Source organism: Selaginella moellendorffii, unplaced genomic scaffold (assembly GCF_000143415.4).
Source record: "Selaginella moellendorffii unplaced genomic scaffold, v1.0 SELMOscaffold_40, whole genome shotgun sequence".
NCBI classification, from domain to species: Eukaryota; Viridiplantae; Streptophyta; class Lycopodiopsida; order Selaginellales; family Selaginellaceae; genus Selaginella; species Selaginella moellendorffii.
In genome coordinates this window covers 513,940-528,744 of record NW_003314301.1, presented here as the reverse complement: position 1 = coordinate 528,744, position 14,805 = coordinate 513,940, and the positions used below count along the sequence as shown (strand labels likewise).

At 44.3% G+C, this 14,805-nt stretch overlaps 4 protein-coding genes across 4 annotated transcripts in view; 2 read left to right on the top strand and 2 right to left on the bottom strand.

Moving 5' to 3' along the window:
• The first annotated feature begins 19 nt into the window (after positions 1 to 19).
• Positions 20 to 4,702, top strand: LOC9660337 (protein TONSOKU). The gene is made up of 19 exons (XM_024684165.1): positions 20 to 362; positions 515 to 1,279; positions 1,351 to 1,527; positions 1,597 to 1,688; positions 1,735 to 1,842; positions 1,902 to 2,207; positions 2,240 to 2,399; positions 2,465 to 2,606; positions 2,661 to 2,774; positions 2,827 to 2,918; positions 2,977 to 3,103; positions 3,160 to 3,266; positions 3,314 to 3,425; positions 3,477 to 3,581; positions 3,627 to 3,693; positions 3,760 to 3,886; positions 3,937 to 4,110; positions 4,164 to 4,281; positions 4,338 to 4,702. Exons 1-19 carry the CDS (start codon positions 60 to 62, stop codon positions 4,664 to 4,666), a joined length of 3,525 nt encoding a protein of 1,174 aa, XP_024539933.1. The 5' UTR covers positions 20 to 59; the 3' UTR covers positions 4,667 to 4,702.
• A 76-nt stretch (positions 4,703 to 4,778) lies between these two features.
• LOC9633805 (pectin acetylesterase 8) lies at positions 4,779 to 6,488 on the bottom strand. The gene is made up of 10 exons (XM_024684361.1): positions 6,360 to 6,488; positions 6,230 to 6,303; positions 6,044 to 6,185; positions 5,876 to 5,979; positions 5,743 to 5,829; positions 5,568 to 5,689; positions 5,396 to 5,510; positions 5,173 to 5,344; positions 4,999 to 5,123; positions 4,779 to 4,946 (listed from the first exon to the last, which is right to left on the bottom strand). The coding sequence occupies exons 1-10, from the start codon at positions 6,475 to 6,477 to the stop codon at positions 4,824 to 4,826; spliced, it is 1,182 nt and encodes a 393-aa protein (XP_024540129.1). The 5' UTR covers positions 6,478 to 6,488; the 3' UTR covers positions 4,779 to 4,823.
• A 3,820-nt stretch (positions 6,489 to 10,308) lies between these two features.
• On the top strand, positions 10,309 to 13,676 carry LOC9660336 (bifunctional diterpene synthase, chloroplastic-like). Its single transcript, XM_024684222.1, has 13 exons — positions 10,309 to 10,480; positions 10,532 to 11,014; positions 11,073 to 11,253; positions 11,307 to 11,527; positions 11,581 to 11,701; positions 11,756 to 11,868; positions 11,920 to 12,143; positions 12,197 to 12,309; positions 12,376 to 12,474; positions 12,537 to 12,767; positions 12,824 to 12,974; positions 13,029 to 13,274; positions 13,342 to 13,676. The coding sequence occupies exons 1-13, from the start codon at positions 10,375 to 10,377 to the stop codon at positions 13,657 to 13,659; spliced, it is 2,607 nt and encodes an 868-aa protein (XP_024539990.1). The 5' UTR covers positions 10,309 to 10,374; the 3' UTR covers positions 13,660 to 13,676.
• Positions 13,653 to 14,805, bottom strand: part of LOC9633803 (DNA-directed RNA polymerase II subunit 1) — a 6,452-nt gene continuing 5,299 nt past the window's right edge. Inside the window, exons 12-14 of the mRNA XM_024684223.1 lie at positions 14,117 to 14,805; positions 13,966 to 14,039; positions 13,653 to 13,909 (exon numbers count right to left, since the gene is read on the bottom strand). The exon at positions 14,117 to 14,805 is cut by the window's right edge and continues 33 nt beyond it. Coding sequence (XP_024539991.1) covers positions 14,000 to 14,039; positions 14,117 to 14,805 — 729 coding nt within the window. The 3' untranslated portion in view covers positions 13,653 to 13,909; positions 13,966 to 13,999. The remainder of the gene's footprint in view (positions 13,910 to 13,965; positions 14,040 to 14,116) is intronic.

Below are 14,805 nucleotides of genomic sequence, written 5' to 3'. Positions count from 1 at the left end.
CAAAACCCTAGGAGGATTGTTGAGCTTTAGGGTCTTCTGCCAATCCATGAGCGAGAGCGATGGCGAGGCGCAAGAGCGGCGGGCAATGTGGCAACGTGGAATCGATGAAGGCAAGCTACAGGGAAGCCAAGCAGATCGGCGACAGGGAAGAGGAGTCGCGATGGGCAAACCAGATTGGGCATGTGTTCAAAGATCGGGGCGAGTATGTGGAGGCGCTCAAGTGGTTTCGCCTGGATTATGAGATCGCGTCAGGTCGAAAGGCTTCTGGGAGCATGTCTCCTGCTGGATTGATGCCATCTTGCCAATCCATGGGAGAAATCTACAGCAGAATGCAAGACTACAAAGAAGCTCTCGTCTATCAGGTACTCCTCTCACCCCCAAAGAAAAGAGAACCTCTTTTCTCTCGATGCCCTCTTCCTTTTTTTGAGAAAAATCATTCTTTCCTTTGTAGTTTTATTCAGCCATCTTTGTTCTCCTCTTCTCTGCTGATCGTTCCCTTTCTCCATCCTAATAGGAGAGACACTACCAGCTAGCCAAAGAGACTGGTGATATACTCGAGCAGCAGCGAGCAAGCACACAGCTTGGTCGGAGCTACCTCGATCTCTTCGAGAGAGACGACGATACTGGAATTCCTTTCTCGACCATCATCAGGAAATGCCAAGAGTTTTTCACAACTGCATTGAATCTGGTAGCGCAGATGCCACAGGAAGGGAACGCTGGGTGCATGCTCGCCGACGCCCATAACAATCTGGGGCTCATGAAGATGGTGTTCGAAAACCACAGAGAGGCTGAGAAGTACTTGTACCACGCTCTGAAGATTTGCGACGACGAAGAAGTTGCTCCGAACAACGAGGTTCGGTCCAGGATCCATCACAACCTTGGCAGGCTCTATACCGAGCGAAGGAACTGGCAGTACGCCAAGGAACACATGCAGCTCGATATCATGATTTGCAAGGTGGTTGGGAACTTGCAAGGCGAAGTTAAGGGGCTGATAAACTTGGGAGACCTTTCGTTCAAGACGCAGAACTATGAGGACGCGATGAAGATTTACAAACGCGCCCTTACGATTGTGGGGAAGCTGCAGGATGAAGACGCTCTCGCTGCAAACGTGAGAGAAAATATCCAGGTGGTGAAAGACGCGGAACAGATTATGCAGGAGTTATCTAAGGGGCTGCTTAAACTTCAAAAGTTACAACGAGACAAAAGAAACGTCAAGAAAGAGTACATTCTACTTGGCAAGCTCGTGAGCCAGGCGGAAACTGTGTGCAATTGGGACATGGTAAGTCAGTGCTATTTATTTCTTTTCTTTACTTGTGAGACTTGACCGAGAATGAAAGTGTATGCTTGCAGTTTCTTAAGCTGACGAAACAGCAAAAGCGGGCGGCAAAGCGTCTTGGAGACTCTGGAAAAATAGGTGACGCCTTTGGAATGGTGGCACAAGCATACTATCATCTGCGATCGTTCGAGAAGGCCAAAAAGTGGCACTTGAAAAGCTTTCAGATATCCAAAAGATCGAAGAACTTGGAAGTAAGTTTGAGGAAAAGAAATCAAAATGGCAGATGTACTTGTAGTTTCTTGACATGTTTTCACTTGCAGGGCCAGTCCATTGCTAAGAACAACTATGGTAATGCTCTGGACGCTAATGGCGAATGGGAAGCTGCTCTTAAGGCTTACGAGGAAGCATACGAGTAAGGAACGGTTTCTATGTCATTTGAGTTTTACTTTTGGACATAGATTGGCGGTGTCTGAAGGAGAAACAGAGATGCTGGAGCAGCAGAAGAGCGCGCTGGAAAACATGCAGTATGCTTATAATATTCGCTTTGAGGACTTCGACCGAGCAAGGTGGACTAACTATTTATAATAGTGCTCCAATGACGTTTAATTTTTCTTTTCTCATGCAGAGAAGTGGAGTCCAAGATTACGAAAGTAAAATCCCTGATCAGGCCAGGCCATTCTGCTGCTGAAGATGAGCTAGTTTGCTTAGAAACGGACAGCGATTCTGAGCACCAAGAAACGGAAAAAGTCCCACCGGTAAATTCTCGGAAACGCCACCGGATCGTGCTATCTGATGATGACACAGAAGAGCAAGAAAGTGCCAGCAGAGCTGGAGAATCTGGTTTCCAGGCTACCCCTGGGATCACCGCGAACGTAATCAGGAAGTGGGCCTTCCACATCCGCGAAGTACGAAATCCAGCTCCGCGAAAACGGTGATTTTCTTTCCCAAGTAATGCTTGGCTAGAACGCCTCCACCTTGTAATCCGAATGAGAGCTCGGGTGCTAGCGCCGATAGAGCTAGAACACCTCCACCTCTCACTCCGAATGAGAGCTCGGATGCGAGCGCCGATAGAGCCGTGCGGATGGACGTCGACAATGTTTCTAACCTTCATGGCGACTCCAACGTAAGCTTCTTTTGTATTTCTGGTATGGCTTGGACACTAATCTTCTTCTATCCATTTGATCTCAGGTGGTTCGTGTCAACGTAGACGGGCATGTTCTTCATGTGAATCTCAAATGCTTGTCCTTGTCTTCTCGGCATCCAGAGTTCATAACTGTAGAAACGTTTTTGGAGGAAGTTTTACGTCTCTACAAGTCTGCAAAGCCAGAAGGTGCTTGATATTACTGCTTTGTCTGCGAGAAACTTATCATGGCTTTCCTCGTAGGTCCTCATCCTATTTTGAGGGAGTTATCCATAGGAGGTGCCCTACTACCTTCTGGTAACATTTACAAAGACCTGGCTAAAGTTGATTCACACGAGGTGGCAGTGTCTATAACAGGTGTGGTCATTTACTTCCGTTGGTTTTCCTTACAGTTTTTTGTTGGCTTTAGGATGGATACCGGTCCCGTTGGTCGAACGATATGATTTAGCGTGTAAGAAACATAAATTCAAGCCAAGTCTGGAGCTCCAGAGCAAGCTTAAGGTTTTTTTTTTTATTGTCTTAATGTTTCTTTTAAGTTAAGAAACATTTTGTTGTACAGCAGATTAAAATTGGCGAAGTAGACGCATGCGACTGTGACCTTGACGACGTATCTATCTGGCCTTTGCTCCTGGCGTTAGACGATATTGGCTCACTGTTCTCCATAAAACTTGCTCACAATCAATTGGGTAAGTATTTTTTACTACTTTCGCATCTACCAAAATCCTTAAGCTTTTGATTTCAGGAAGGTTGACGGGTCTTCAGAAAATTCTAGGCGATACGAAAAACTCAGACACTGGTTTGTTGCTCGACTTGCACGACAACAACCTGGTCGCAAATTCACTTTCTGAGGTTAGACTTTCGCATACGTTTCTTTATATTTGCGGTTGTCCAAGCAGATTTCCAAATGTTCCATCACCTTGCGGCGCCTAGAAGTGATCATTCTATCCGGAAACTTGCTTACAGATGGTGTGGGACATGACTTGGCTCGAATACTAGAACACGCACCTAGTGAGTCTTTACTTCGCTTTTATTGTATGGAGTAACCTGAGTTTGAACCAGGATTGCACACGCTGAAAGTGGAAGAGTGCGGCCTGACCACTCTGACTTGCCAGAAACTCACGAATGCGCTGCAATCAGGATCATGCTTGCAAAGGCTATCAATTGGCAAGTATGTTGAATCTGTAGTAAAATGCTGACTTGCTTCTTCAGGGAAAAACAACCCGATAGCTGGGTATGCTCTTACAGCTTTATTAAAGAAGTTGGCAACACTTCCAAGGTAACAAAAAAATGAAATACTTTCGATGGTTTTCGAAATGCTTTTGGTCGGTTTTGTCCGATATAGTTTCGAGGCCTTGGATATATCCGGGTTACAGGTATGTGGCCCCACGGGAGTGGAAGGCATTGTTCACTTAATCCAGGAAACGAGTACCTTGTCCCAGCTCTTAATGAGGCAGCTTGAAATGAGACCTGTGAGTCGCACCTTTTTGGTGCTTTGGAGTAACTTGTATGGCTTTTGCAGGAATTTTGGGAGAGAATTGGTAATGCCATCAGTGAGAACTCGTCAGACCTCTCCACAGTAGACGTGACCGGCTGTAAAATATTACCCGAGGTTGGTGATCGTCTGTACAGGCATCTCGTCACCAGTCCAGCACTGGCGACTTTGAGTTTAGCTGGAAACCATTTGAGCTCGCAGGTAAGTAATCAACATGTCAGCACAATCGTGATCTAATGTTCTCGCTTTTCTAGTCTGTCCAATTAATTGTGGAGGAAATCAAGAAGCCAAATTGTGTGCTGCGAAAGCTAGACTTGAGCGACTGTGGCTTGTCTCAAAATGGTGTCGTGAGCCTCTTGAAATCTTTGCGAGGTACGACCCTGGAGAGAAAGTTCAGATATCTAAACTTCTTGTTATGGCTTTCGCAGGTAACAGTTTCCTTGCGGAATTGAGACTGGCTGGCAATTGCCGTGATGCAACCAAAGTTTCCAGCACTGAGATTGTTGCAGACAGTGAAGACGAAGGAGAGGTAGAGGATGGAGTCGTCCAGCAATTATCCAAGGCGTTGTCATTGGCTGCGGGATTGAAATGCTTGGATCTTAGCAGCATAGAGTTTGTTACTCCAGCCGCAGTGGTAAAACTCTACAGTGGATGGTCGGACTCGAGATCAACAACGAAAAAACATGTCAAGAACGAGATCGTCCACTTTAGTGTAGAGGGATTTGTTTGCTGTTATTCCCGCCAATGTTGTATATAAATTAAGCCCCGGTTATAAAATTCCAGAACACCAGCACTGCCATAACACTTTTGAGTAGGAAACTTTAGCATGGTTCCATGCATAAACCATGGAAACATATCTATACGTGTAATATTTTCTAAATGGTTTTGAAATTTTATAAAAATATATTTGTCTCTTAAAGCCAAGTATCTTCAAAATATGTTACACAAGTTGGATTATTTGGCCATGAAAGAAAATCCACTAGGATGACTTTCTTTTGTCTTTCGTACATCCAATTTCCAATTGCTTCCAGAATTGTCTGCCAATACAAACTAGATAGTAAAACCTCCAAAAGCAAATATTGATTCTACCTGGTTATTTACTCGAACTGTGGAAACGTCACCTTGACAATGGTGAAAACATGAATTGATGAAGAAACCCCATTTTTCTTTCTCAAAAGCAGGTGAAATATTTGTTAGGAAACTTGATCTAAAGCCTGAAAAAACATAAACTGTGAATATGAGTGTTGTTTATATCTTTTGTACCTTGTAAAATTTGGAGCTGCCTGGGATGGCAAGAAGATGAATTTAAGACACATGGTCTCCATTCCGCAGTTGGGTATAGTAATATGTTTCTAATCTGCCAAGTATCGTATGCAGAATTAAGAAGAAACATGGGTTGCTTAATAGATGGCAAAATATATGGAGGAAAGAGTTGCTGAAATAGAATATCTTTCATAATAATAATAATAAAACATTGAATATTTACCTTATATGCTGCATTTGTTGGAACATAATTTCTTTCAATGCCCAATGTAATATTGTGTTCCCTCACTGTTATGTCAAAAATGGATTGCAACGAGTAGTTTCCTGTAATATCAGGCCTGTAATAAAATTAAACCTCTACTTACGATTATAGTATATATACTATAATAACTTACAGGTTCACAAAAAGCCCACCATCCATTAAGCATTTTACTGTTGCATGAGGTAATAACTGTTTGAAATCGTTGCAATAAACTGCTGTGGCAGTAGCCCCTACTGAACAGCCAGATAGAAGAACCTGAAAAAATAAAATAAAATCATAGTTAGAGAAAATATTATCTTTTACCTTACCTGGTTTGCATGTTTCATGCCTTTCTGCAGAAGGTTTCTGATGGTGTAATTCCATATTTTTCGCCCTCTGTAGTAAAGATAGCGGGTCTGCAATACCAAATGATAGTACAAATACTTTCCAAATACTGTTTACTTTGTTTGTCTCAGTATCAAAAACTTGGACAGGTTTCTCAACATCTCCAAGGTAGCTTCCACCATCACAATAAGTGATTACTACATGATTCCAGTTCCAGAAATCTGCAAGCTTCTAAGCTAGTTAGTTTTATCCTTACACTACCAAAAGAAAAAGAAGAAAAAAGACCTGGATTGTTCTTCTTAGAAATGCTGAAAATACCAAAGTTTAGGCTGATTTGCTCACTCATCTGTTGAGATGATCCAAGTTCTGATGTGCTGCGGCTCAAGCAGGACCTTTCTTTGCTGTCGCCATAGCACACGCCTCCACCCTATGGAAAATTGGAAACAAGTTCTTTGTATAATCATCAAATACCCGCAAGAACAGGAGCCAATTTGGGGAATTTCTTCTCCGCAAGTAATACGCTGGTGGGCTTCCATCGAGACACACTGGATAGAAAGATTTGTAGAAAAAATCCTTGTACCATAGAAAAACATTATAATACCTGCGCCCTCTTTGACAGCATTGTGCAAGATCGTTATGTTGACGATTTCCTGCGCTGATGATTCTTGCAATGGAAATGAAATGAGCAAGAACATTAGTGCGATCCACAGCTTCGCCATTGCCTTTAAAAAATCTGGACAAGTAATATCAGCCCTAATTTCCAGCGCGAAGGCTTAATGGCGATGGTAGGACGCATTCACCTGTGCGCTTGCAGCTATGGATCGAAGAAAATGATCCAGGCGGCTCCTCAGTGCAGTGTGGTGAAGGAGGCGCTGCTCCAAGCCGGTCTCGATCAACAGGAGCTCTCGGCCTTCACGGAAGAGGATTTGTCCAAGCTCTAGCGTGCTGGCTTTGTAAACACTGCAGTGCTGAAGAAGGCGAGCGCCTATGAGTTGCAGCTCACTCTGCCTGGACGCTACGCCCTGCACAAGGTCCTTCTGGATGCATTCAGCCATCGCGTAAGTTTTCGACCAAGAGCAAGAGCGTCCCCGACGTGCTACAGGCGGGGGTTTGGGGTTGGCCTCGCTGTGACACCCGAATCCAATTACTTTGTGGAGCCTGGAGAGATCTACGCCGGGCTTAGGAGTGATCTGGAAGCCGGCAAGTACTGTGCGTTGCTGGGGCCGAGGTAAAGTGGCAAGACAACTGCCGCTATGGCTGTTATGCGCCAGATGAGGGACAGTGGTTTACTGTACCCGATTCGCTTGGGTGGCCTGGCGGACGCGAATCCCAGTTGGAGCACGTCCACCATGTTTGATACTTTGATTCGTTTCATTTCGTCTCGTATCGCCGAAGTACTTTGGTTCTGCAACGGGGTCGGACGCAGCCGCTTCCTCGTCACTGTTTCACAGGAGCACTCTCAAAGTTCCGGTCTGTCTCGTGGTGGATGAAGCCGACTCGCTTCTGAACTTGTCCGATCACTGCCTGGATGTTTTCTTCGCCACCCTTCGTGATGTGAAGCAGAGGAAGGATCTGTACAACCTCAAGTCGTGCATGCTGATAGGAGTGGAGACTGTGCGAGATCTCCTGGACGGAAGATACGGAAGAAAGAGTCTGATCGAGGAGCCGAGGAGGCTATCGCCCTTACCACACGATTACTACGTTCGAGCGTCAGGTTTTGATCTGGACGACATTGTTTCACTCCTGGAACAAGCAAATGAAGACTATGGTGGCGCAGTCAAGGACGTCAAGGAAATAGCTGCGTCAGTGTTTGAGCTGACCTCGGGGCATAAAGGACTGGTTGTTCATGATCAAGGATTGGCTACAGAGCGTTCGTTCGTATGAACTCGGGACTTACATTTTCGACAAAGCCACGTACTGGCGAATCATGGACAGTTTCAATACGCAGGCAAGAAGCAAGGAGGGGCATGAGCGGGTCATGGGATTTGTACAAGCAGTGGAGAAGCCCTACCAAGAACTGGAGAGCGTGCGGGACTTGCTAGCTGAAGGCGTCTTGGCGGTGAAGAGGCAGGATCCGGTGACTCGTTGGGGATCTCTTCTCCCTTGTTGCTTACCGAATTGCTCAAGCAATGTGTGATCACGAGTGAGGAGGTTGAGGATCCACCTGTGCAGGGTGTTGTTAATGGGAAGTGGGTTATCATGCAAGTTCTTCAGACCATGGAGGAGTGTCAGAACCAGGCTGAATACGCTCTTCAGTTTGCTTTCATGTGCCGACTCAAAGCTGTTCTAGTGCATGCTTATCCAATGCGTGATTTTCTTGTCCTTCCGGAAGTGAAAGAGAAGATTGATGCGTCAAAGCCATCTCAAAAACGGTTAGATACACTCGTCAAAGATGGAACCAAGGGGTTTGAGCTTTTGGTGAATTGTAGACGGGAGCAGCTGGCGGAGTGCATGCAAAGAGCAAAGCCAAATCATGAGCAGCATGGAAAGCAAGTTTTTGTTGTTGATTTCTTGATGGACGTTCCTGCCATTCAGACCCGACCAGATCATGATGGAGTGATTTATGTTGGAGTAAGATTTCAGCGGGCGAACAAAAAGGTCGTGGCGATCTTTATTGACTGCTATAACGTGAAAGACAAGTACGCAGGCACTGTCAAAAGATGGGATGGTAAACTCTCCTTTGTGTGATCCAAAAAGTATGAAATGGCAAACTAATTGTTTAGTGTTAATAAATTAAATCGATCCTGGCATCGCTGCCCATCAAACGCTTAAAAGGACATTTGAGCCCAACTTTCCTACCCATGGACTTCATGGGATTTGAGGGAGTCAAGTGTATGATATTATGTATTCTTGCGGATCTGTGCTGGGCGTATGCTTGCCAGGCTCCAAGGTCCAACGGGGCATTCTCTCAATTCTTGGCGCTCGTATTCCGCGAGGGCGAGATGATGAGAATTGCACTTCATCCATTTTCGCGACTTGGACGTAAGCCGAAATCGCATTCCAGAAGATTACATGCCTCTCGTGCATTCATCTCCTTGGAAAATTCTCATTCTTGGCAAAAACTGTGAGCGTAGCCCTCCAAGAAACAAGGTTTCTGTCTTTGGACTTCGACATGGTCTGTCAAAAACATTTGGAAGATTTTAGCGCCCTTCACCCTCGGAGCAAGTTCTTCCTTTGTTAGTTTATACTTCGAAAATGTTTGTCGTTTAAGTTAAACTTAAACGACAAACATTTTCGAAGTATAAACTTTCTGTTACTCGATTTCTGATTCCAAACGTTGCACTACCAGCTTGTGGACAAAGGAGAGTGTTTCTACACGACAAATCGTGTTTGTGTAGATTGCTCTAATTTGCCGTGTTCCATCATGCTCAAGATAGCTGAGCTGGAAGGGGAAAAAGACTTCCGTACCCCTAGGCGCCATATCTTGGAGTCCATTCGAAAAGCTGGCCAAGATCCTCCCATGTGTCACATAACGTGGGATAGTCCTGTGCCTGCGGACATCGACCTACTACCTGATCCGGGAAAAGAAGCTGTCGCTCTCCAAGAAGAACAGGTGACAGGCTCTACTGCCTCTAGTGGTGGCCTATGGTCCGATACATGGAAAACCTTGTTTATCCGGGATGATGCAGGAGGCGAGTTGATACACTGTCATGGAAATGGCCCAAATATGTCATGGCTCTCTGCCTGAGCGTGTATCTCTGTGGTCAAAAGCAGACGTCACCCACCTCAAATGCTCAGCGCTTCATGACAGCTCAACCACCAGCTTGTGGACAAAGGAGGGTGTTTTCAAGCCATCTCTACCACTCCAAGCCCAAATATATCCTTGAATTTTCCATGTACTCTTGAGCATTTAAGTTTGCTCCCAACTTAGTGACCATATAACAGCATGAAAGTGGGTCATATCTCAAGGTGCTCCACCTAAAAGGCTCAGTTATATCCTCTAAACTATCTCTAGCATCAAAGAAGTTTCATAAGCTCCCACATTTGGCCAGCAAGTCTCAAATATCAACAATAAAGTATATTTTATAGCAGTACAAATGTTTACGCTGTAACAGTGTGTGTTAAGCTCCTAGCCACAAGAAAGACTAAAAAATAGATACCAATTATTAGAATTTGCCTTGGCTTGAAGAAAGGTGCTAGGCACTACTGCTAATATAAATGCCTTTAAAGTCAAACACTGAACATAAATACCCCATATGTCAAGAGCCTCCAAATAGAGAAGTAACCCATTAAAGTTTAGATAAGCAAGATCAAGTTGTATTGCTCCATGAAAAACTCTAGAGCAAGCATAATCCCTAGTGCCTAATCAATGCCAAGCATAATCCCAAATGCCTAACTACTACAATAAAGGTAAAAACCCTTGCTTACTTCATATGTCTTGATAGATTCTTCCTTAATCGTGACATTGGTATGCATGCTCCAAATCATGTCAAATTTCAAACCTCGCTCTGTGCTTCAGCTGGTTACTGTAGTACTTACAGGAGACAATATTCCACTCGTGAAACTCTCTGTGAAAGAAACGAAGCAACAGGGACTAGATAGTGCTACTTAAAATATGGCAGGCAAAGCTTGTAGACAAGAAGAGTCTCAGGCAGGCAGGGAGGCAAGATTCTGCAATGGCATCGGTTTTGTTCAGCTTTAAACACACTGGCACCAGTGCAAGCCTCAAGTCCAGCAGAGGTATCATCAAGAGCAACGCACAGGCGCGGAAAGGAAGCTTAAGTAAATCGAGAATTTGTCAAGTTTCGCACTAACACTGGCCTGTTAATGCAGCTCCCGCAACTAGAATTAGCTGCTGTTCACTGAGCTTTGATAACAAGAAGCCAGCTGAGGCTCCAGTAAGTCGAAGCACAAGCTTGAGTGGAGATTTCTTCCTACAGGAGAACCAGAAAAAGAAGCAACAGCCATACCAAGGCATTCTCCACGTCCCTGCCGATCACGTCGAGGAGCTTGATCACAGAGAAACGTCACTGCTTGTCGCGGAAGTAAAGGGATGGCTCATGAAACTCGCGAGTGGCAAGGGGGAAATCAGTCCTTCGGCTTATGATACCGCCTGGGTGGCTCGAATCGGGTCTGAATCCGACTCCTCTCTTCCCGAGTTTCCGGAGGCCTTGGAGTGGATCATCAGCAGTCAACTTTCGGATGGATCATGGGGTTATGATCGTCACTTGCAACTCTATGACAGAGTGTTATCCACGCTCTCCTGCCTGGTCACGCTCAAGCTCTGGGACATCGGGCACAGCTGCATTACGCAAGGTGTGCTTCTCGTTCTTTTGCTCTGTTTACACCTTGGACTCTTTTTAATTCTTCACAGGCACGAAGTTTTTGCGTGAGAACATGATTAAGCTGAAGCAAGACGATGGAGATCTCTTGTCAGGTTTCGAGGTGACGTTCCCAATGATGCTCAAAGAAGCAAAGCAGCTGGGCCTTGATCTTCCGTATGACACAGAGTTCACAAGGTTGCTAGAGATTTCCACCAAGAAGAAATTGGCCAAGTGAGTTTTTCTGTGCGTAATATCTGCTTTGAAAACGTTTGGTGTTCATCCAGGATTCCCTTAGATAGGCTTCATTCGTCTCCCACGACGTTGCTATACTCCTTGGAGGGCCTTCAAGGCCTTGAGATGGACTGGCAAAAGATCCTTAAGCTTCAGTCCAGAGATGGATCCTTTTTGAGCTCGCCCTCGTCAACAGCATGTGTTTACTTGAAGACCAAGGACAGGAAGTCCTTGCAATACTTGCAAAAAGCTATGGAAGATCAAAATTATGCTGGTAAACTAGCTATCTTCTTCAAATCCTTTGTGTTAATCGGCTGTACTTCGCAGTTCCGTGTCATTACCCCATCGATCTTTTCGAAAGTTTATGGGTGGTCGACACTATTGAGCGCCTGGGCATTGACGTCTTCTTCAGAGATGAGATCAAAGCTGTCCTCAACTACGTGTATAGGTACAGCCTTTGAACATTTAATACTTCTGCAGCTCTTCTTTAAATGGTGGTCAGCTCTTGGACAAACGAAGGAATTGGATGGGGATCTACGTGCCTTGTCAAGGACATCGACGACACAGCAATGGCATTCCGTATCCTTCGGATGCATGGGTATAATGTATCTTCAGGTATAAATAGTTTTTGTAGTGGATTAATCTATGAGTTTGAATTACGTACAGATGCATTCAACCAGTTCTGGCTGCCTGGAGACAAGTTTTGCTGCTTTATTGGTGAAGTCTCTCATGGGGTCTCTGAAATGCTCAACTTGCATCGGGCTTCCCAGATTGATTTCCCGAATGAAGAGATTCTTACAAAGACTTTCAAGTACTCCGATGGTTATCTGCTTAATGTTGAGAGCTCTCACATGGATAAATGGGCAATGAAGAAGAACCTCATGGGAGAGGTCTGAGATTCATGAATAGCTGGGAAACTCTAATGTGTTTGTTGTCTCTACAGGTGGCATTCGAGCTAGCAAATCCATTTCATGACTGCTTGCCAAGAATTTACAATAATGCTTATATTAAGCACTATGGTGTGGATGATCCTTGGATTGGTAAAACTATTTACCGGTAAGTGACATTCATAGTTAAACCTCTAAAATTCTATAACTTTCTCTTACCTCTCTTTTGTTAAAGGTTGCCTCTAGTGAATAACAAAGTGCTTTTGGAGCTTGCAAATCGATATGCTCAACAGTGTCAATCATATCAACCTTCTGAGATGATAGAATTGGTCAAGTAGGCAAATAAATATTTCTTAGTCTTCTGATGTTCTAACTTAGTGTGTTTTTATTTTTTAGCTGGTGGCATTCATCAGGTTTTGAAAATATCCCATCTACTAGACTGAAAGCCAATATCAACATGATCCCCTATCTTTACTATCTTATTTGTTCAACTTTCCATGAGGAAGAATTTGGCCAGTTGAGAGTTTTTTTTATAAAGACTTGTTGCATAAACACATTATTTGATGATCTTTTGGACTACGCAACAAACATTAAAGAGCTTGATCATCTCGAAAATGTGATTGAAAGGTTGTATATATAAACTTTTACAAGTTATAGTAATGCTTGCTCTTTTGTTCTTCCAGGTGGGATATCTCTATGTCACAAGAACTTTCTCTAGAATATAAGATTCTCTTTCAAGAATTTTATACTATTGTTCTTGTCATGACTGAGGCAGCTTCCAAAATACATCAGAATCTATCTCCAGAATTCATTTACAAATACTTATTAGGAATTGTAAGTATTTTAAATCAGTTTTTTCTATGGCATGTTATTTACATTAATCTTCAGTGCATAAAAGTCATAAAATCTATCATTGCTGATGCTCGTTGGAAAATTCAAGGGTATATTCCAAGTTTTGAGGAGTACATGGAAAATGCTGAAGTTAGTGTCTCAAGTTGGGTCCACATACTTATGGGCATATTCTTTTGTGGTGAGCTTTTAACAGAAGAGTTATTAAATACTATTTATGATAGCAAACCTCTCAAGCTTGATCGTATCATCTCTAGGCTTTCCAATGATATGAAAACATATAAGGTTTGCTCTCTCTCTCTCTGAGAATAGTATTCTTAAGCACTAAAAATCTTTTATTTTTGCGTTTTAGATTGAGATGAAACTCGGACAACAAGCACAAGGAGTTTCTTGTTATATGAAAGATCATCCGGGTGCAACTGAGGCAGATGCATTAATATATTTGCAAAGCTTGCTTAATAAAACCAAAAAGGAACTCAATGAAAGTTACTTCATCAGTCATCAGAAAGATCTACCTAAAAACATCAAAAGGTTTAACTTTGAGATAGTGCGAATGATATTAATCACCTACAACGAAGTAAGGCAAGTAGATCTTTTTAAAAACCCAGACAAAGAACTTCAAGACATGATTGAATTTTCTTTAGAAACTTATAGAATATCAAATCAATAATAAGATCAAGCGAAGTGGATTTAAAAGCATTTCACTCAAGAGAGAAAAATTCCATCTTACTTAGAGTCATGCATTTTCTCTCTAAATCGCGCATGCTCCCTAGCATCACCAAGGACGACCTCCAATGCGTATCATAAATAAAACTGTCATAAGCTGCAATAGTTACATTCTCTTCCAACTTCTTATTTTCTGGCTGCTCTACAGGTTGTGGACAGCTTCAGTAAACTTGTGTGTTAATCATCCATCGCCTCTGCTGGAACAACTCATCCGTCAAACCAAACCAAACGCGAGCAAAACCTCACAAACCTCTCATATAAAAAAACTCTTACATTCCTTCGTCTCATCTCGTAGGCGAGTACGTCGAGGAGGGCGAGGTCGGGCTGGAACAAGCACAAGAAAAACCATTAACAAAGAAAAAGATCGAGAGAAGAAAAGAAAAAGAATCCTCGTAACTTACCTGTAGCTTGGGCTCGCGGAGCTATACTTGAGACTGCTGGGACTGTAAGTGTGAGACGAGGGACTGTATGCCGGCGACGTCGGACTATAAGCAGGCGAAGTCGGGCTGTAGGAAGGAGAAGTCGGGCTGTAAGAAGGCGACGTCGGGCTGTAAGACGGAGAAGTCGGGCTGTAAGCCGGTGACGTCGGGCTGTAAGACGGAGACGTGGGGCTGTAGCTCGGAGAGGTCGGGCTGTAGCTCGGGGACGTCGGGCTATAGCTCGGAGACGTCGGACTGTAAGAAGGCGAAGTGGGAGAGTAGGATGGCGAGGTGGGGGAGTACGAGGGAGACGTCGGGCTGTAGGACGGCGAGGTGGGAGAGTACGAGGGAGAGGTGGGACTGTAGGACGGAGAAGTGGGAGAATAAGATGGCGAAGTCGGAGAATAGGAAGGAGACGTCGGAGAGTAAGATGGCGAGGTTGGAGAGTACGATGGAGAGGTCGGGGAGTAGGACGGCGAAGTTGGAGAGTACGATGGAGAGGTCGGAGAGTAGGACGGAGAAGTGGGACTGTAGCTCGGCGACGTCGGGCTGTAAGATGGACTCGTTGGAGAGTACGCGGGCGATGCCGGGCTGTAGCCTGGAGAGCTCGGGCTGTACGCCGGAGAGGCCGGACTGTAAGCTGGCGATGATGGACTGTAAGTCGGCGACGA

What these genes read in the sequence shown, in the direction of transcription:
- LOC9660337 (XM_024684165.1), top strand. Translation starts at nt 60, where the DNA reads ATGGCGAGGCGCAAGAGCGGCGGGCAATGTGGCAACGTGGAATCGATG. An exon ending in AAAGATCGAAGAACTTGGAA is followed by an intron (nt 1,528 to 1,596) that starts GTAAGTTTGAGG and finishes TTTCACTTGCAG; the next exon opens with GGCCAGTCCATTGCTAAGAA. An exon ending in AAGTTGGCAACACTTCCAAG is followed by an intron (nt 3,694 to 3,759) that starts GTAACAAAAAAA and finishes TGTCCGATATAG; the next exon opens with TTTCGAGGCCTTGGATATAT.
- LOC9633805 (XM_024684361.1), bottom strand. Translation starts at nt 6,477, where the DNA reads ATGGCGAAGCTGTGGATCGCACTAATGTTCTTGCTCATTTCATTTCCA. An exon ending in ATTGGCTCCTGTTCTTGCGG is followed by an intron (nt 6,186 to 6,229) that starts GTATTTGATGAT and finishes AATTTTCCATAG; the next exon opens with GGTGGAGGCGTGTGCTATGG. An exon ending in CAACAAATGCAGCATATAAG is followed by an intron (nt 5,345 to 5,395) that starts GTAAATATTCAA and finishes ATTCTATTTCAG; the next exon opens with CAACTCTTTCCTCCATATAT.
- LOC9660336 (XM_024684222.1), top strand. Translation starts at nt 10,375, where the DNA reads ATGGCATCGGTTTTGTTCAGCTTTAAACACACTGGCACCAGTGCAAGC. An exon ending in TGGGTATAATGTATCTTCAG is followed by an intron (nt 11,869 to 11,919) that starts GTATAAATAGTT and finishes AATTACGTACAG; the next exon opens with ATGCATTCAACCAGTTCTGG. An exon ending in ATGATATGAAAACATATAAG is followed by an intron (nt 13,275 to 13,341) that starts GTTTGCTCTCTC and finishes TTTGCGTTTTAG; the next exon opens with ATTGAGATGAAACTCGGACA.